This window comes from Passer montanus, unplaced genomic scaffold (assembly GCF_014805655.1).
Source record: "Passer montanus isolate IOZ18808 unplaced genomic scaffold, ASM1480565v1 scaffold25, whole genome shotgun sequence".
Taxonomy (NCBI): domain Eukaryota; kingdom Metazoa; phylum Chordata; class Aves; order Passeriformes; family Passeridae; genus Passer; species Passer montanus.
This window is the reverse complement of record NW_024367149.1, coordinates 3197407-3217029: the sequence shown is the minus strand read 5'-3', so window position 1 is coordinate 3217029 and position 19623 is coordinate 3197407. Positions and strand designations below refer to the sequence as shown.

General features: G+C 59.6%; 3 protein-coding genes across 3 annotated transcripts; 1 reads left to right on the top strand and 2 right to left on the bottom strand.

Moving 5' to 3' along the window:
* Positions 1 to 59: 59 nt before the first annotated feature.
* On the bottom strand, positions 60 to 8983 carry BTBD19 (BTB domain containing 19). The gene is given in 9 exon segments (XM_039711755.1): positions 60 to 2248; positions 2375 to 2500; positions 2693 to 2824; positions 3143 to 3211; positions 4609 to 4668; positions 6185 to 6238; positions 6649 to 6886; positions 8759 to 8943; positions 8945 to 8983. Coding segments are annotated over 9 exon segments (1038 nt in total). The 3' UTR covers positions 60 to 2113.
* A 2089-nt stretch (positions 8984 to 11072) lies between these two features.
* On the top strand, positions 11073 to 11768 carry DYNLT4 (dynein light chain Tctex-type 4). The gene has a single exon (XM_039711709.1). The coding sequence runs from the start codon at positions 11082 to 11084 to the stop codon at positions 11733 to 11735; it is 654 nt and encodes a 217-aa protein (XP_039567643.1). The 5' UTR covers positions 11073 to 11081; the 3' UTR covers positions 11736 to 11768.
* A 741-nt stretch (positions 11769 to 12509) lies between these two features.
* On the bottom strand, positions 12510 to 19617 carry PLK3 (polo like kinase 3). Its single transcript, XM_039711843.1, has 15 exons — positions 19506 to 19617; positions 18618 to 18725; positions 18425 to 18541; positions 17883 to 18012; positions 17708 to 17795; positions 17069 to 17164; positions 16218 to 16413; positions 15734 to 15860; positions 15247 to 15356; positions 15051 to 15168; positions 14864 to 14947; positions 14505 to 14667; positions 14268 to 14397; positions 13938 to 14048; positions 12510 to 13536 (listed from the first exon to the last, which is right to left on the bottom strand). Exons 2-15 carry the CDS (start codon positions 18699 to 18701, stop codon positions 13342 to 13344), a joined length of 1749 nt encoding a protein of 582 aa, XP_039567777.1. The 5' UTR covers positions 18702 to 18725; positions 19506 to 19617; the 3' UTR covers positions 12510 to 13341.
* Positions 19618 to 19623: the final 6 nt, after the last annotated feature.

Below are 19623 nucleotides of genomic sequence, written 5' to 3'. Positions count from 1 at the left end.
TGCGAGGTGGGTGTGGAGGGACTCAACTGATCCCCAAATCCCTCTCTCCCTGCAGGTTGCTGGTTCCTGGGCAGAGCATCTCCCCAGCACCCCGTGGGCACAGGAGGGTGCAGAGCGGGGTCACCCGTGTCATGCTGCTAATCGCCAGAGTGGTCTTGGCCGAGGAGGACCAGCCCCCCTGCACCCTGCACCGGGGCTTGGTAGGGCAGGCTGGCACTTCTATGCAAGCTGTGTGCAGGCCAGGCCATGCCCGCGTGTCCCTCACCTGAGGCTGTACCGTTGGTGCCGTGTCCCATCACCCAGGGCTTGGGGTTATCCTGCCCTGGGCTTGTTGCCCCCCAGAAATGGAAGCACTAACTCCCCCCTCTGTTTCTGGAGCTGCTGGCAAGGTGGACTCAGTGCCATGCCAGCTCCCCCTCTGTGGGGTCACTGCCTGCTCCCCATCACCTCCTCCTGGGACCACCCATCCCAGGCCATGAGCTGGGGTACCCCAACAGGGTGCCCTGATGCCCCCTGTTCCGATAAGGGGGCAGCCCCAGAGCCAGCTATGCCCTGGCATGGCATGGGCAAGGCCTAGGGTGGGCACCCCCACCTTTATTTATTGCAAAGGGAAACTATCTATAGAGAGATATATATTTTTAAGCTTATTTTAAAAGATTTATTTCTCAGCCTAAAGCCTCACCCAGCTGCCCAGGGTGCAGGCAGGGAGCGGGCAGACCCTTTGCCCAGTGCAGGGCTGCCCACTGGAGGCAGCAGGAGCCCGGGGGCACAGACCTGGTTCGTGCCCCTACTCCATGGGCAGCTCACCCCTTCCAACATGCTAGTCTGTGCCTCAGTTTCCCCAGTGGCAAGGATTGGAAGGCTAGAGATCATGGATGTGCCACAGTGGAGAAAGGGAGCCTGTTGCTCCACAGCACACAGGCAGGGTTTTGGAAGGGGGACATGCTTGGAGTGGTCCTTGCTGTGCCAAGCCCCCGAGCTGTCCCACGGTCACAGCCCCTGTGTCACGCTTGTGCTCTGTCCAGGGGATGGCACAGGCTTGAGCACGCACAGGACGCTGCACGCTGACGTGGGCTCCCATGGTGCCACCAGGCACATCTTGCTGGGAAACGTTATTTCTTACCATGTCCCCGTGCAACGGGGCTGTCCCTGCAGCCAGCCCCTGTCCCTGTCCCCGTCCCTATCCCGGGCACCGTCCGCGCCGTTACCCAGCACTTTAACTCCAGCGGTGTTTGCTGTGCCTGTGCCCCAGGCCCCCCGACACTGCCGCTCAGCAGGGGTGGCCCTGGGGACCCTGTCCCCGTGCCAGGCGTGGGCACGGCGGGCAGCCCCCCCCAAACACGCCATCTAAGTTATTTATATCAAAGAGAGCAAAGGTTTATTTTTGTAGTTTGTACAGGCGGTAGTGGGGACTGAAGGTTTATTTTTAAAGAGTAAATATATATATTATATATAAATTACCCGCTGTGTCTGGCCCTTTCTCCTGGGGAACACAGCTGGGGGGGGGTGGGTATGTGTGCTTGAGACAGACCCAGCTGTGTGCACACACTCAAGGGGGGGTGCAAGGGGGGCTGCACACTGTGTGTGTGGCACACGGGGGGCTGGCAGTCTGTGCTGCGTGTGTGTGGCCTGCTGGCACGGCTTGGCGGGGGTTGGGAGCCTGTCGGTGCAGCAGTGCGTGCAAAGATGTCCATGTGGCCCCTCCTAGCTGCACCCCCTCCAAGCCCCAGGGTCCCCGTGGCCCAGCGCGGCAGGCGCTGGTGCTCTCTCCCACTGCAGCACAGCCCCGCTGCCGGGGGAGGGCAGCACGGCCCCGGGAAGGTGGAGCTCATCCTGGGTCCCCATCCCGCAGGGAGCTCTGCAGCCCCACCACCCTTGGGTCACTGCCTGGGCAGCCTGCAGTGTCCTTGCACCCATCGCACAGCCCAGCCCTCCCCTATCCCCAGCCCCTGCATCACTTTTGGGGTGACCCAGGCATCCTGCCCTGCCCCTGACGCAGTAACAAATCCTCTTATCGATGATGTTCTTGGCCACGGCAGCACCAGTGCCCAGCCCCAGTGCCTGCCCCGCTGCAGAGTCCCCGGTTGGGCTGGACAAAACTCGCTGCCAGCCCCTACTTGGTGTGTGGCTCAAGGTGACGGTGATGGTCGCGGGGCCGCGTGCCCCGGCGGGGACGGCAGAGGCGGGAGGGCACCCCGCTGCCCCTCCTCAGTGCGTGGGCACGCCAGGCTGCCGCGATGTTCTCCACCTGTGGGGCAGGGGAGATGGATGGGGGCATCAGCAGTGCCACAGTGCGGCCCTCCTCCGGCCATCCCGCAGCACCCTCCAGCCCTGGAGGTCAGTCAGGGCACACTAAGAACAGGCAGCAGCTCACCGGGATGAGGAGGTCCTGCTGGTTGTAGCTCTCCAGTGTCACCAGCTCGCTGGGTGCCAGCAAGGGCAGGCGCAGCTCCCTCACGGGCAGGGCAGCCACCTCTGGCACCGGACGCTCCAGGACAGCCTGTCAGACATCAGGATGTGAGGGATGAGGCTGGTGATGTCCTGGGCACCAGGGGAAGCAGGGCCTAGGGGAGTGACACAGCCTCTGTGTGCATCACAGAGCCCTGGGCTCAGGGACAGGGTGCCTACATTCCCAGCCTGGGCTGGTGGGGGCCCAGGCACCCCTGGGTGCTCCTTGCTGCATGCCACTCACCGAGCTGACGTGAGCCCACTCGCGCACAGCCTGCACCAGGTCCAGCTCATCCGCGGCCAGGCGGTCGCTGCGCAGCACCCGCGCCAGCACCACGTCCGAGAGCTCACGGAAGCCCTGGGTCTGCACCACTGCCTGCCAGCACAGCACAGCACTGGGGTGCTGGAACCAGGACCCCACACAACCACCACCCCCGCCCATCAGACACATCCTGGTGCCATGCCTGCCTGGCACTCCAGCACCCCCCAACCCAAACTGCAATCCTCTGACACTCCAGTATCCCCCAGCCTGGCTCTGCCAGTCACCCAGCATCTCTCCAAACACCCCTCCCAGCCCCCAGGCATCTCATTCTTAGTAGCCCTGCTCCCTTGCCTCATGCAGCATTCTCCATGCCGTGTGCCCCCCATACCCTGGGTACCCCACACCATGCTCCCCCATCACCTGCCACCGTACCGCGGTGCAGCCCTCGATGAAGGCCAGGCAGTGCTGCTGGAGGTCCACCTGCCCATAGGTCACTGCAGCCTGGGAGACAACACAGACACCTGCAAGGGGGTCCAGGGCAGGAGGGACTCCCTGTCAAAGCCCTACAGAAACGTGGGCACTGTCAGGGACACAGGTGAGGCACACATCCCTCTGGTTTGGGTATCACAGTGAGAATGTGGGGAGGAAGGGGCACCAAGGCCCCCTCCTTTCTTGGCCTGCCCAACAGAAAATGTTTTGGTGGGTCAATGCCCACAGTGCTAATGCCTGGGCCCCCACCAGCCCATGTGGCTAATGTGCACAATGGTCACCCAGCCCCACCCTAAGCAGGACACATGATTTTCCACCTCTGTTCAGGCATCTCACCAAGCCCACAGTGGTGCTGTTCTCACAAGGTAACACTGCAGGCACATGAAACCACCAGTCCCCAGTGCTCCTTGTGTGGGCACAGGATCAGCTTAAAGCCCCCACAAGCACCCCATACCCCTGGTGCCAGCCTCAGCCTGACCCATAGCTGCCATCCCCCACTGCAGCAGGAATTTGGGGTTGCTCTCATTTTCTCCCAGCCCTACTGAGCAATGCTGGTCCCAGTGCTAGCACTGCCCATCGGGTTACCAGGAGGGCATGACCCCAATCTCCCCACAGCAGCCCCTGTGTGTGGGGTACTGGGGACCAGCACAGGCAGGGTGAACATCACATCCCCCTCCACCACAGCAGGGGACCAGTGCTGACGTAAGTGGGGAGGGCAGATGAGCTGTTTTCTTCAGGTTTGTTTTGTTCTGGGGTTTTGGGGTTTCTTCTTTTGTTTCCTCTGGGCCAATTTTAGCACCGTTTATGTCACCGTGGTCTGGCACCACATCTGGCTGGGGCACTGTGCTCTGGGGCAGGCACCTCACCCCAAGATTGTTTCAGCTTGTGGGAGATTAAACAAATACTTCTTCTCTGGGGAGCAGCCTTGGTCCCACCAAGTAGCATGGCCAGGACCATTAGGACCTACACAAGGCTATTTTTAGGGGCTTCAACTCTCAGCAGGGATTGTGGGACTGGCTCCCCAAAACTCAGTGCCTCCCAGTTTCATGCAGATGATGACAAAGCCCTGTCACTGTGGAGTTCTGGCCAGTGCTGCTCAGGCTGACAGAGAAGACACTTCTCTGCCAGGATCTGGTGGCCCCACTGTCCCTTGCAGCCCTGGTACAATCCCAGTAGTTTGGGAGTTGGCAGGGCAGATGCTGGGCCAGGGGTGAGAGGGAAATCCTGCCCCACTGTCCAGCAGGAACTGTCTGTTCCTGCCCCAAAATTGTACAAGTTATTTTTAATAAATAAAATGTGACCCTACTGGTGTGACTCTTAAGAACAGAAGGGTCAAGTCTGTTCCTGCCCCAAAATTGTACAAGTTATTTTTAATAAATAAAATGTGACCCTACTGGTGTGACTCTTACCTGCAGAGCCTCGCAGACCTGCTCCACACTCAGCGTGTCCTTGATGAACTTGACACAGAGCTGTAAGGCAGACAGGGAGAGGGTGGGCAGAGTGGGGGACACAACCCTGCCATCCCCCCACACAACTCTCAGCATCCCCTGAGCCCCCAGCACATGGAATGTGGGGCACAGGCACATCCAGCCCCCCAGGATTTCATAAACAATGGCCTGGGGGGTGAGGTCTTGCAGTGTGGATGTGGGCAGCCAGCTTGGCCACTGATGGAGCCAGGGACCAAGACTGATGTGACCAAACCCAGCCAATCTGATAGCCCCAGGTGGGTCCCTTAATCCTGCCTACAGATGCCATCCATGTTCTGCCACAGGGCACAATCCTGGTGCCAGCTTCAGTGCACTGGGTGACCTCAGCTTTGCCCCAGCCCTGCCTGCCAGCTGTGCTCTGGCTGTGACTGCTGGGGGAACAGCATCTCCAGCTGCATCCCCTGCATGGATGATGCAGGTGGGATGCAGCCAGACCAGCATGTTCATCATGAGTGGGACCTCTCCTGCCTATCTCAGCTGCCTACCAGAGTCCCTGGGAAACCCAAGGGGATGTGACATGCAGGGAGGAGCTGTCAGCCGGGGCAGAAGGGCCCTGAGTCATTGACAGGAGGGATATGAGGTCACCCTGCAGCTGGGCACTCTGACATGGTTTCACCAACTGTCCTTGGTTGGCCCCTTTCCCTCCCACCCCTCCTCTATGCAGGTCATTCCCCTCAGGATGCATTTGCTGGGTGGTGGGGTGTGACTCACGACAGGAGCACCAGGTCCCCCTTTTCTGCTACACCCCTTATATCCCTTCCCTGCCCAGACAGCTGTTTGACAGCTCTCTGCCACAGCTGGGCTTTGCTGATCTTGTTCCCACAGGTCCCATCCCACCACTCTGGCAGACAGGAGCCCACGATTCCTCAGCTCCTGAGGTACTTTCCCAGAGCGATGGGGAGGGAGGGGAAGTCTGGGTGTGAGCTGTCAGGTCACGCGTTCAGCCAGGCTGTAATTCAGGAATCAGGCTGATGACGTGGCCTGGCTGCTCTCTCCAACACCGAGCTGCTTCAGCTCCCCAGCCCCTCCTCGTTCAGCTCCCACTCTTCCTCTTTGCTCCCTGCTGCCTTCCCAAAACCTTCCCACCTGAAGCAGCATCACCCTGGCAGCACCACAGCTGAGGTGCTGACTGCTCCCAAGGATCAGGGCTCTCTTTAACTGCATCACCCTGTCAGATGACCAGACAGCACGTGTGGGCAAAGGCACAGGGGCTTTCCTCCTGACCTTTGCTGTGCAGGAGATGTGAAACTCCATGTCCTTCCCCATGACTTCTCGGGATTCCCCTGTGGGATTCCCGGCCGCTGCTGCATCCCCTCAAGGGGGATCCCACTGGAGAGACCTTCCAGGATTGAGAAACAGGGCCAAGCCTGTGTAAATCACCACAGTATTTTCTTAAGAGGCACCCCCAGCCACCAGCCACCCACCAGGGACCATCTTGGAGTGCTTCCCAGCCTGGGAACACTCAGGACCACTGCCCACAGCCCAGATAGCACCGTACCTTGCACAGGTCCTGCAAGCCATACTCCACCGATGAGGTCAGCACCTCCAGTGCCTGCAGGCAAGAGGGACCTTGTGATCATCAGCGTGTGGGGCCATGGACAGACACAGCAGCCCAGGGCAAAGGGCAGGTGTGCTCCAGCTTCTGTGGGAGCTCCTGACTGGGGCATGGGAGATAAGGCTGCTGCATGGAGAAAAATTTACATCTCCTGCTGTGGTGTCCCCACTCTCATCATCCAGGGTATGCACAGCCAGAGGTCCCGAGACTGGGACAAGGTGCTCTGGACACCCCACTGTGCTGGGTTGAGACCCCACACATTCATTACTCTGTTAGCCAGGAGAGAGAATCACACAGACCATCTCCTCCAATTTTGGCACACCAAGAGTTGCAAAGCACCCCCTTCCCCTGCATCCCCTTCTTGTCCCTCCCATTCCATGGTCCCCACCAGCCCCATCCCCACTCACTATGTGGCTGTTGAGGGTGACACTGTTGGTGTAGAGGAACTCAATGACGGCCAGGAAGACCTCAGGCTGCACGTTGCCCAGGATGAAGGGGCCCTGGGGTGGGACGCTGCTGGAGGAGTCCTGGCTGCCCACTGGTGCCTGGCTGAGCATGCCACGGAACACCTGACAGCGGCACGCCAGCACACAGCGGTGTGCAAACACCTTCTGCTGCTCCTGGCCCACCACGAACATCACATCGCTGCGGGGAGAGGGGACCATGAGGGACACGGTGCTGGAAGCAAGGACACGGCCTTCCCTGGGCTGGGACAGGGCCCTGCTGAGCGCCCAGCACAAGGGGCTGTACCCTTCACTTTTAACCCAGGGGTCTGTCCCAGCAGGGGACAGAGGGGACCTTGTTGGTGGCTCTTTCCAGCCATCTGAATGCTGCAGGCAAGGTGAGCATGACAAGTCCTCTGGGAAGCATGGAGAGCCCAGGGTGCTGGCACAGAGAGCCCAGGGTGCTGGCACCGAGCAGGGCAGAGAAAGGCCAAGGACAGCTGGAGAAAGTGACTTTCTCTTTTGGCATAGCAGAGCCAAGGAAAGCTTTGCTGTCACCAGGATGAGCCTCCTTGACTCATGGGAACTGACTCATCATCTCAAGGATGTGAAGTCTCTGGCACAGCTACCAGAAGGGCTGGCACTGGCCCAAAAGGACAGCTTGTGGCACACAGCAGAGCACAGAGACCATCCTGTTGCCCTGATCCCCTATAACCCTCCCCTCCCCAAAATGCTTCCCCAGCTCCATGGCCCAAGGAAAGCGGGGCAAGATCAGGGGAAAGGAAGCAGGCAAAGGAGTCACCAGCCTGAGCACACCTGTAGCTATGGCCCATTTATGCCCCTGTTCCTTCCTCCATCCCAGCAGGCCAATGAGCAGAAGGCATGCCACCCAAACTCTGACTGCCATGAGGACATGCACAAATCCATGGCCTGACCCTCAGAGAGTCCCACAGGGAGGTGTATGTGCCCACCCACGGGGTCATCCCAAGTGTCTATCAGGAGACACAGCTGGGGCAGGACGGGTGCTGTGAGCAGAGCCCAACACATCCTCCATGACTGCTCCTGCAAGGGGGATCATGATAAACTGTTCTGTGATTGAGGTCCACGGGCCAAGAGGGGCAAGCAGGATGCAGACTGTGAGATGTGGAATGCCAGCTATGATGATGGCATGCAAGGTATGGGATGCAGGACACAGGCTGCAGGATGGGTGCAAAATGAAGGCTGCAGGATGTGGGATGCAGAAAAAAGGCTACAGAGTGCAGGCTGTGAGGCACAGGCTACAGCAGAAAGTATGCAGGATGAAGTAGATGGATGCAGAGCACAGATTTCAGGTTGCAGGATGCTGGATAAGGAGTATGGGTTGAAAGATATGAGCAGCAGGATGTAGACTGAGAATGACCAGGCAGTGTCAGCCACTCCTCTACTGCCTGCTTGCTGCTGTGGCTGGGGAGTTTTTATTGGGATTTCTCTTCTGGGTGGTCAAAAATTTCAGCAGGAATGGGGATTTCCTTAGATAGCTCTGGTGTTCTTAGGCTGGCCTCAGCAGGAAGTGGGTGAAGAGAACCACAGCCAGGCAGGACATACCCTGTGGGTGAGGGAGCCAAGGCAGCACCCCCATCTCTGCTCTCTGCTCTGGCACGAGGTGGCAGGAATGCCAAACCCAGGGACAAAACACCAATAAAGCCAGGTGGGAGAGGAACTGAGCAGGGAGGAAGCTGCTCCTGAGGAGCTCAATGTACCCCCATTCCTGACAAGGGCAAGATCCCCAGCCCAGGATTTATCCTGGGAAACCGCCTTGCCCTGTTGGCACCATGCCTGGGGACAGAGGGGGTCTGGGCACACCCGGGAACTTCCCCTCCTCCTGAGAGATGACTGTGGCTGTGCAAGGTGGGCGGCCCTGGACTCCCGTTGGCATGCGGGCGTGTGGGGAGCGCCGCACAAGCCACACCGGCCCCACCAGCTCCCGGGGCCCCCCGAACTGCCTGCGGGCCCCGATGGCCCAGCCGGAGGGCTCGGGGCTGCGGGAAAACAGCACGGAGCCGCGGCTGGGGGCTCAGCAGGGCCCGGGCCTCACCTGAACTGGGGGTTGTTGACCAGGGTGCGCAGGGCCGCGCTGAAGGCGGCCGCGTCGCCCTGCAGCCGCGCCGGGCACGGTCCGGCCATGGGCGGCCTCAGCGAGCGCGGCGGCGGCAGCGGGCCCGAGGATGGCGGCGGCGGATCCGGCGGCTGCCGGGAGGCGGCCAGCCCGGGGAGGCCGCGGGGAGGAAGCCAGCAGGCTGCGCCGTACGGCACGGCCCATTGCTAGGGAAACCCGGCAGGCCGGCAGCGGGAGGGAGGGAGGGAGCGAGGCGTGAAGCACAGCTTGCTGCCAAGGCCGCTCCGGCCGGCGCTCGCCGGATGGGGAAGCAGCGCTGGTCTGCGCCTTGCTGCGAGTGGAATTCCTCGCCGTGTTTCGTGGCTTGGCTCTGGCATGCCTGGCACGGGGACACTGCGGCTGAGCTGGTGGCTTTGCTGCAGAGCAGAGAGATAGGGTGAAGAGAGGCTGGCAGCTGGGATTTTGGAAAAGGCAGTGCATGCACGGAGATCACCCTCATCTCCACCCGCACAGCCCCCAGGGAAAGCATGGCTGAGACCCCAGCAGCAGCACTGGAGCCCGGCAGGGAGATTTGTCTCGTGAAATGGGGGAAGCCTTCTCTCCAGTGATGCTCCAGGCCAGAGCCCTGCAGCTCTCAGGTCTGCTCAGGGTACAGGTGCTTGAAGGCAGAAAAAAGCATCACCAGCCCCATAGAAAGGCTTGGGTAGGAATGGACCATTTAGTTCCAACCCCTCTGCCATGGGCAGGGATGCACCCACTAGATCAACCCTCATAGAAAGGCTGGGAAGGGACCATTCAGTTCCAACCCCTCTACCATGGGCAGGGATGCACCCACTAGATCAACCCACCAGAGCAACCGCTCACCTAAACCCAAACCGAGTGCTGTGCCATTCTCCAGCCCTCGGCTGCCCCAAGCAGCTTAGGATGGGGATTGCCCATGGAGGGATCCACCCTTGTCAGTGGGTGATGCAAGGGAGAGGCAGGAATGGGGCTCGGAGCTGAGGCAGCGCCCCAAGGGAATGGGGTCCAGCTGGCAGTGTGCTTGGCAGCGCTAGTCAGAGGCAGGCTATAAATACCTCCGACGGGAGATAGAAACACAAAAGCCATCCCCACTTTCCTCAAATAGCTTGGCAGCCAGGCCAGACAAAGGCACATTGATGGAGCAGCCGTGTCGTACCAGCTGGGCTGGGCTCCACTGGAGAGAGGAACTCCAGCCAGGGTCGGGAGCCCCCTGCCCTGCTCACGCCCCAGGCATTACAGCAGCAGGGTCCCTGCCACGTGCCAGGGCTGTGCTCCATCCAGCCCCTGGAAGTGTTCAAGACTGGTTGGATAGGGCTCTGAACAATCTGGTCTAGGGGTGGCATCCCTGCCCATTGCCAGTGATTTGGAACTAGATGATCTCTAAGGTCCTTTCCAACACAACCCACTATGTGATTATATGGTTCAATGGGTGCCTTCCCACGCAAACTCTCCCTTGGTGCAGTGGGGCATAAGTAGCCTAAGGATGCAATGTCTAAGCAAAATAAAGCTGTTGCAGGGCTCAGCCACAGTGCAGCCCATAGTCAGAGCACAAAGCAGTGATCACAGTTGCTACTCTCCACCCCCTGCTCTTCTCCTGCACTCCAACACCAGCCTGCATTTTTCAGGGCTGGCAGGGAGCTGAGATTGGAAGGCACATATCTGGAGTAACCACATCCCTGTGCTGACACAGCTGAAAAGGCAGTGAGGGCAGGAGTGAAAGGGAACAGTGCTGCCCAGGGACCAGGAAACAAGGAGTTAAAGGAGCCCTGCCCCAGAACAGCCCTGGAGACCTACAGTGTCATGTAGCAACACTTCACCTTCCAGGAGCACAACAGGTTTGGCCCTGCTCACAGCAACTTGCAAGATAAAGATTGGTCCTGGACAGTGACATCCACCAGACACAAGTCCCCTGGGTTTACTCTGGAAGGACAGGAGTGGAACTTAGGGTAAGTGTGGGATGCAGACTGAACACTGGGGAAAGAGTCACTCACCTGTGCCGGGGGAAGGGCTGGGGATGGGAGCAGAGGGCTGTGTGGAACATACATTACTGCACTGGCTCAGCCCCAGCTGGCTGAGTCTGATGGGCATGGAAGCACTGGAGAAGGGAAGACAGCTGCCGTGGATCTCCCAGCCCCTCTGCATCTTGTCTCACAGAGATGCCAGAAGGCATGGTATTTGCAGAGGGCAGGGAGAAGTGAGGCAAAGAGGCAGGGGAATGGAGAGGCTACAGGACCCCTGCCTCACCTAACACTCAGGTACATCTCCTTTGCAGCCCGCCCCTATGGCTGAGCAGCCCGTCCCGGAGACAGCCCTGCTGGCCCAGGTGCTGGCTGCAGCCAGCACTGAAGCCCCTTCCCTCCGCGCTGGCCGCCGCGGGTCGCAGCCCCTCGCCCCAGCCCGGGGCACCGAGGAGAGCAAAGCACCGCCCCTGCTCTCCCGCCGCAACTCCATCCTCAGCCGCCGCAGCTCCTTCGGGATGCTCCCGGGGAGCAGGCGCCCTTCCATTGGCCCCTGGATGCTCCACAGACGTGTTAGCTTCTCTGGGCTCCCAATTTTCCAACCCATCCTCAAGAGCCGCCTTGAAAACACTTACAGGATGGGGCCAGACAAAGGCTGCAAGTTTGATGCGGAGCGGGTGCAGCGGGTGCTGGAGGGGACCCTGGCCTGCGCCTTGGGGACCACTGCATACAGTGCCCAGGGCAGTGCCCCACTAGCCCAGAGCCTGACTGAGCTGCTGCACAACCAGGCCAAGGAGGTGGTGCCACCCCGCTACAAGCTGGTCTGCCACGTGGTGCTGGGCCAGCAGGGCCAGCAGAGCCTCGTGGTGGCCAGCCGGGCACTATGGGACCCTGAGACTGACAGCTTTGCCTCTGCCACCTTCTCCAACGCCTCCCTCTTTGCTGTGGCCACAGTGTACGGGGTCTACTTCGAGTAGCACATGCCTCTCTGTCCACCCAGTTTTGCAGAGCTGTAGGGAGAGAGCAGCTGAAATAAAGAGGTTTTGTCCGGCTGTGTGTCATACCTTGGGCCAGGGTGTGTGCAGGGAGCAAGATAAGGATGCTCACTCCAGCCTCAGCTCACACCCACGCTGCAGTTCCCAGTACCATGGTTTGCAAAAAGACCCAAGCGGCAGCAAACACAACAAAAGGCTGGATTTCCCTGGAACAGGCAACTGCCCAAGGCTGTTGGAGCAGCCCAGGCTGCTTCCCACAGCACAAGCTGCTCCCAGGCAGATTGATTACACAGATCACCTTCAAAGCAAGCTCACAGAGCTCTTTCCTGGCTTCATGCCCAGCTCATACCCCATCACACAAGATGTCAGTGCAAAGGCCCAGGCAACCCCTCCACCACCTGGGTCAGAGCTCCTGCCTTCTGCAGCTCAGCAGTCAGGAGAGCAGCTGGGTTGGGTCCAAGTGCAGAAAGGACTGGGAATGCATTTGGCAGCAGCAAGGAGAAGTTGAGGCAGCTCCAAGGCTCCACCAGGATAAGCAAGAGCTAACTCTGCCCTTTGTGCCAGTCCCATGAAAGCAGTGGAGGTACCACATGGGCTCCTCACAGCCATCCTGCCTCCCTGACCTTATCCCCCAGCAGCAGTCAGTGCCAAGAAGGGTCATCCCTGACAGGCAGAAGCAGCTCTGGAGCAAGAATGATGCTGAAGCCCTTTTGTGACTCCAGCTTCAAACACAGAGGACATAGTTTGCCCTTACACAAATAAGTTTTTATTGAGGTGAGTCTAGGAGAGGGGAACTGCACATGGACAGACCAACAGGAAAATAAATAATTCCATATAAATAAGATACATAAATAGTCCCACATGGCAGAGACTGCCTTGAAATAAGAAACAACCCTGGGTCCCAACAAAATGAGGGCTTCTCCAGGCAAGTCCTCAGATCCCATCCCCCACCCTTTATCAAACCTCAGGTTGTACCAGACAATTCACAATTTGGGAAGAGACCAGGCACAGTTAGGCCCAGCACAGCTCCCTCCTTAGTGTAACAGTTGTGGAGTGGCACACACCAGCCCACAGAGCCCCTGGCAGGGCAGGCAGCACCCTTCACCCCTGCCCACTCCTGGGAAGGGTTTTCCAATCCCACAGCACCCAAAGTTTGAGATCGTGGCTGTGGCAGCCACCTCCAGGCCATGCAGAGGGTCTGTGCAACTGATGCATCAGCTGGGGCAGGGGAGCCTGAGCCTCCACCACAAGTAGTTGCCAGCCCCAAACAAGGCCCAGCCAGCCCCAGACCTGGCTGCAGGACACTCACCCACCACCACCTCCTGTAACACCCCAGTCCATTCCATCAAGACCAGCACCACCAGAGCAGGAGCTGCCAGTGGGAAGACAGTGATTGCCCAGAGCCAGGGAGCAGCAAGGATATCCAGACCTGCTGCTGTAACCACATCCACATGTCTTAGTCCAGAGTCCAGCTGAGCACCAGGATACACATGTCCATGGGGATAGCCAGCACCACATCATCCCTCCCATCCCATGGGAGGGCAGGGGGAGACCTCCAAGTCCAGACAGGGTCCCCCAAGGTCCCAGGCTAGGCCTCAGCCCATTCTTGGAGAAGCTTGAGGATGTATCTGAGGCGGTGGTGGAGCTCAGGAGAGCAGCCCAGCTCCTGGATGCTGCACAGCTTGTAAGTGTAAGAGTTGCGCTCCCGGTTGATGTAGGTGACAAGGCAGGAGTGGTCAGGCTTGCTAATGATCACCTTGGTGTGGTCGTTGTAGAAATTCACCTAGGAGACAGGTTGGGCTTGGTTTAAGCCATGCTTCCCACAGCATGTTGGGAGCCAGGATGGAGCCACATTTCCTGCCTCAACAAGTTCCTCCTCCCCAACCTGCCTGGGAGCATCCCTGCCCATGCCCCATGGCAGGAATGAGCCACCCAAGGGACTCCCCTAGAGACAGAATGCTCCCCTGACAGAAGCATCCAGCTGAAGCGCTATGTCTCTCCATGGGCTGGGGAAGCTGCAACCAGCAGCTCCAGGCACTGGAGCAGCATCCTGCACCCACAGCTGTTTTCACAGCTGGATTTCCCATTTGGGCTGTGGCAGACAAGATCCAACACAGAGCAGAAGACCCCCATCTGGCCTCCTTTTCACAAGGGTCTGGGCATTTCCACTGTGCCCACACGTACCTGGAGGGTGCCACTGCTGAACAGCATGAGCAAGGCTTGGTCAGTCTTCACCCACTGCAGGAGGAGCAGGGCTGGCTGCCCAAGGTCATCTATGCTGGGCAAGTCACCTCCCTTTGAGAGAAAGGTCTGCATAAGCCACTGGTCACACACATGGGAGCACTTCCAGCAGCACACACAACACCAAAGCTGGGTACCCCTCAGTGGAGTCCCCACTCCCAGGACACAACCCTGTGTGTCCACCTGGCCACAGCTGCAAGCAGGGAGTCCAGCCAGCTCAAGTGGTGTGGTCAAAGCATGACACAGAGTGCAGCCCTGGGCCCCAGCACTCACCTTCATGAGATGCTGCTCCATGTAGGACGCGAAGTAGCGCAAGACACTCATCTGTCCCTGCAGCTGCTCGGGGATGGCAGACACAGAGAACACCAGGTGCTTGCTGTTGGTCGGGTTGTAATGTACAGTCCTGGAGGGAGCAGAGCAAGAGTTTTGGGGATGTCCACCCTGGTATGGACTCCCCTTCCCACCCAAGGGGCTCCCCTAGAGACAGATCAGCCCCATTCTCACGCTCACCTGTGGTTGGGGGAAAGTGTCATGTGCGTGCCATTGTTGAAGAGGACCCCAATGCTGCGGTTGGAGAGCTGGTAGCCAAAGCCATACTTGTTGGAATAATCCACCCACTTGCTCACCCAGACAAAGTGCTCGTGGCGGGCCAGGGAAGCTGGGTTTTTCTCCGCTGTTGGAGAAGAGAGGAGGTGAGCAGTGCAGCCAGCCAGCCCCTGTCCATCTCACCTCCCCAGGGGGAACAGAGCCCTACAGCAGGCTCTGGCACCTTTTAGGGTGCTATTTGTACCCCAAGTAGCAGCCATGCCTTCATCCCAGGGGGAAAGGGATGCACAGCCCCCTATCCCAGAGCAGTCCAACCAGTTTACCTGGAGGCATGGAGGAGAGGCAGGTCCTCAGGAGCCGGACAGCTGACTCGATGATGGCAGAGGCGGTGACGCAATCTTCAAAGGCTGCGGGGAGAAGATGACAGGCTGAGTCAGCCGGCCCCCTATCAGCCCAGGCGTGACAGGAAGCTTGGGGCAGGCTGGGGTGGCTGGGACAGGTATTGCTCACCTTCACAGCTGCTGGCCATTGTTCCCCGGATGGAGGGGGATGCAGACTTGTGAGATGTCTCCTCCACCACTGTCTCCACAGGGCTGGAGCTGGCACTGCGGCACGACACAGGGGTGGCCTGCGGAGAGACCTGGCTTTAGCATGGTCTGCCTGCCCTTCTGCCAAAGGGCGTGCATGGCCTCGGAGATGTTCTCACCTCATTCCCTTCCACGGTTTTATAGCTCATCTGTCGACAGATTGAGGTCTTCATCAGCCCAGTCACCAGCTTGGAGATGTCATCCCTGTCCTCTGAAGAGCCCTTCTTGGCTGAGGAGAGAGCAAGAGATGAGTACACTGCTGAGCATAGAGGCTGGGGACATCCAGGCCACCCCTCCCAGTAGCTCAGCTCTCCCTTGTCTATTCCCATGCCCATGGAGGGTGTCAGACAGCTGTCTCCCACTTTCACTTCCCAGTTCTCATGCAACACAGGGCTTCCAGGAGGAAGTGCCCCATGGGTTGTGGCACAGTATCCGCTCTCCAGGCACACACCCATGCCAGGCCACCAGCACAAGAAGGGCAGGGGCACACCCAGCTTGTGCCTGGGGGGGGTCCAGAGAGATCCATCAGGGGTCTCTCCAGAAAACAGGATCCACTTCTTCCTGAAGGAAGTCACCCAGAGGCTTCTTGGCAATGCACAAACTTACCCTTGGGTTTCTTCTTCCCAAAGAGTGTCTTGGTGACTTTAGCAAACAAGGTCTTTGCAGGATTTGGGGGACTCAGCTCTGGAGCCATCACGCAGCTGCTGGGAGGGAGTTTCTCAGGCGTGTAGCCCTGCAGAGAGGTCAGGGGAGAGGTTTGGTTTCCATAGGCCACATGCTCCAGGCAGAGCAGCTGCCCCGGGCTGACCACAGTCATTCACATCCCTCCTGACAGCCAGCTTGTGTTTCCGTCAAGCCTCGGAACCACGACTGGCATCAGCACAGGAAACAACCCCTGCTATAGCAACAAGGCAGCAGAAGCACACCAGATCCCTCAATTCCTCTGGCTGGCATTTGGGCAGGACACCGGCTGCTTCCTTTGAAGGAAGGACATACCCTTCATACAGGACAAGGGCAGCACCCTGCACAGCCCAAATAATCTCATCCCACCTGGAGAAGGGTCTCTTGACCCAGGCCCCTACCCACCCACCTTGAAGAACTCGTGGTCCAAAATCTCATCAAGGGTGAGGCGGTCCTGGGGGTTGCGTCTGAGGATGCCAGTGATGAGGTGCTTGGCAGGCAGGGAGAGGAAGACAGGGAGGGTGTATTCCACTTGCTTGATACACCTGTAGGTCTCCTTGAGGTCAGAGGTCTCAAAGGGAGGGTTCCCACACAGCAGGGTGTACCTGGGAGGGAACATGCATGCCACTGTCAGATCCCCACCAGGCTTGTGACTCAGCAGCACTTAAAGCAAGGAAGTTATTGGCATTTGGCTGGCCACACCTGGCTGAGAGCAGCACTTCCAGCCCCGACAGCCACGCTCACATCCGGCCATGCTTCCTCCTAGCAACTGTTTAGAGCAACAGGCAAGGAGCCTGGAGGAAGGACAAAGAGCTGGCAGGCGAAGGCCCCCCGCTGCTCCCACCCGCGTGGCCACCAGGGTGGAAAATGGAGCAGGAAGCTCGCAGGCAGCGGCCGGGCGAGGGGCTGGATGTGCCGAAAGAGCGATCGCTCCCTGAGCAAACAGCGCGGCAGCCACAGAGATTCCCGTTCTTCATCAGGGTCACAGAGCGGTCAAGCCCGCTCTGAACCGGAGCTGAGTGCGGCACGAGCACGCCCACCCCGGGCAGGTCCTGCCTGCACAGTGCTGCATCCCAGGACAGCACCTGCTCCAGAGTAAGGCTGGATCCAGCCAGTCGCTCCCCTCCCCCTGCCTCTCAGCAACCACCGCAGAGCCACAAGGCACAGCACACAAAAACTTCCTCATCTGCTCCACAGAGCAGCTGCCCCCACCCCAGGCAGGGTGCCTGGACCCCTCCCCACCCAGCAGCCCAGACTTACATGACACAGCCCAGAGACCACACGTCCGACTCTGGCCCATGGCCCTGCCTCAGCAGCACTTCTGGGGCCAGGTAGTTGGGGGTCCCACATATTGTCCTGTGGGGCAGAGCACCAGATCAGTGCATGCTGTTCATCCTCCCCCAGACAGCCTCCCCCTGCTCCTAGCCCTGGGATTCAGCTTACAGCCTTGTCTTCCCCACTCCATTTTGCTCTTTGTGGCCCCCCTCCATCTACAAGGAGTGCCACACAGACTCCCTCCTCTCGAGCTCACGGAGATCAGCAGCAGCTGCTCTTGGGGAGCTGCTGGGAAGAGCCTGTCCCAGAGCTGAGGAGGAACAGAGCCTTTGTGTCCCAGCCTGTGCAGCCGGCACGGCAGGCGGGCAGGCACAATAGCAATAGTCAACACATTGTTCTCCCCGACGGCTGCAGGCTCACTCCTGGAGGAGCCACAAAGCCCCCAGCCCCCTCGCCTTGCCTGCAGCTGGAGCAGGAATTGCTCCCTCACCCCAGGAAGGGGCCCTATGGCTTCCTCTCCAAAGACCAGGAGGGATCCCTTGCCCCTCCACTCTCCTAGGAAGCCACAGGAAGACGAAGAGTGAAACCCTGGAGGACTCCAAAAAAGGAAAACCTCAAACTTACTTTTTCTTCTGGTCAGAGACATCCTGGCAAGCAGCCAGCCCGAAGTCCCCCACTTTCAGCTCCATGTTTTCATTGATGAAGAAGTTGCCTGCAAGTCAAAGGCAATGCGTCACCACAAATCCCTTGGGGACAGCCTGCTCCCCACACAACACCATGTGTCAGCCACAGCACTCACCGAGCTTGAGGTCTCTGTGCAGGATGCCCTTGAGGTGAAGGTATTTCAAGCCTGAGATGATCTGTTTGAGGTAATAGCGCACTTCGGGCTCCAGCAGAGTATGGCGGGCCTTCCAGATGTGGGCCAGGGACTGCCAAGGGAGAGAAGACAGCTTGTGATGCAGGCAGGGAGAACAGCCAGCCCTGCTGACTAGGCACAGGGTAGGCAGGGTCAAAGCCAGTTCTTCCAGAAGTTGCACATTCACAAATAATCCTTCTTTCACAGCCATGACCTCAGCAGACTCCCCACAAAGCTGAGGCTGCTCATCAGAGCCATGGGAACCTCTGGATTTATGGTGGCCACACCATGAGCAGGCAGTCCGAGAAGGACAGACAGCTGCTGGAGTGCCCAGTGCTGGGCAAAACCACTCTGCTTACGGTGAGCTCAGAGAGTGTGACAGCTCAGGAGAGGGGACTGCTGACAAAACACCTCGGTAAGGCCTGCTCCAACCAGCTATGTCTGTTTAGGAGATCCTTTGACAAGGAGGCCACAGCAGCACTGACCTTTCTACTGCAGTGCTCCAGGAAAATGTAGATGCTCTCCGAGTCCTCAAAGTAGTGGGAGAACTTGACAATGTGCTTGTGGTGCAAGTCCCGATGTAGCTCGATCTCGTTGGTGATCTGAAAGAGAGCAGCAGTGTCAGGAGAGCACGGGTGAGCTGCTGCCCCAGCACCCCAGCAGGCTCAGGGCACCCACCTTCTCCCGCTGGTGAGGTTTAGCCACCCTGCTGTGAGGAATGACCTTCACGGCATAGGTTTTGTTGCTGGAGAGATCTGTCATTTCATAGCATCGTGCGAACCCGCCCTGCAAGGGAAGAGGTGGTTATGGATGGGTGAGAGACAGCTCCTTACCCCTGCCTGCTCACAAGCCTCCCCCTCCTCCTCCTCCTCCCTTCCCTGGCAGCACAGCCCGGCGAGCGTCACCGCTCCCTCCTGCTGCGTCGCCCACTAAGATCTGAACTATGATGCTCTCAAGCAGGCATTTTCTTCACCCATTTCTTGTAAAGCCTCCAGGGCATTTTCCCTCCCACTATGGCCGGACTTTGCATCTTTCCACATGATAGATCAACCTGGAAAGTCCTGCGCAGGGCAGGAAGCCCGGGGACCGGAGGCCATCGAAAGGCAGCCCCATGGAGACAGGTTTTTCCTGCCGTGATGTCACCCTCCAATCTGCACACTCAGCCGCCGAGCCCGCTCGGGCCGGGCTGGGAACCGGCATCCTCCTCCTACACAGGCTGCCGTCAGCCGGGGGAAAAGTTGCGTGCGGCGGAGCGGCGCGGGCCGGCACCCCTGGGAACCGGGGCACCCACCGGCCCACGCACCCCCGCGGGGCGCCCCGAAACCGATGCGGCCCCGATAGCCGCCGAGGCACGCAGCCAGCCCGGGTGATTCACGGCTCCCGGCGCTGCTGCGGGCCCGCCGGGCCGGGCGGGGAGGGGAGGGTGGGGGCGGCAGCCGAGGGGCCGCTCCAGCCCCGGCCCGCCCGGGTGCGGGTCGAGCCGCCGCGCAGCCCCCGCCCCTCTCCCGCACCGGCTCACCCCGTGCCCTCCGCGACGGCCCAGCCCCCTTCTCCCGTTCCCGGTACCTTTCCCAGCAGGCGGCCCTTGCAGTAGGAGCGGCCGGACACCGGGTCGGTGATGATGCGGGTGGTCTCGGCCGCGCGGGGCGGGGGCGCCGGGGCGGGCGCGGGCCGCGCGGGCAGG

Excerpts from the sequence above, each read along its gene's own strand:
- PLK3 (XM_039711843.1), bottom strand. The coding sequence starts at position 18,701 with ATGACAGATCTCTCCAGCAACAAAACCTATGCCGTGAAGGTCATTCCT. Across the intron at positions 17,165-17,707 it reads GTCTCTGACCAGAAGAAAAA|GACAATATGTGGGACCCCCA; the intron begins GTAAGTTTGAGG and ends TCTGCCCCACAG. Across the intron at positions 14,668-14,863 it reads CCTCTCCTCCATGCCTCCAG|CGGAGAAAAACCCAGCTTCC; the intron begins GTAAACTGGTTG and ends CTTCTCCAACAG.
- DYNLT4 (XM_039711709.1), top strand. The coding sequence starts at position 11,082 with ATGGCTGAGCAGCCCGTCCCGGAGACAGCCCTGCTGGCCCAGGTGCTG.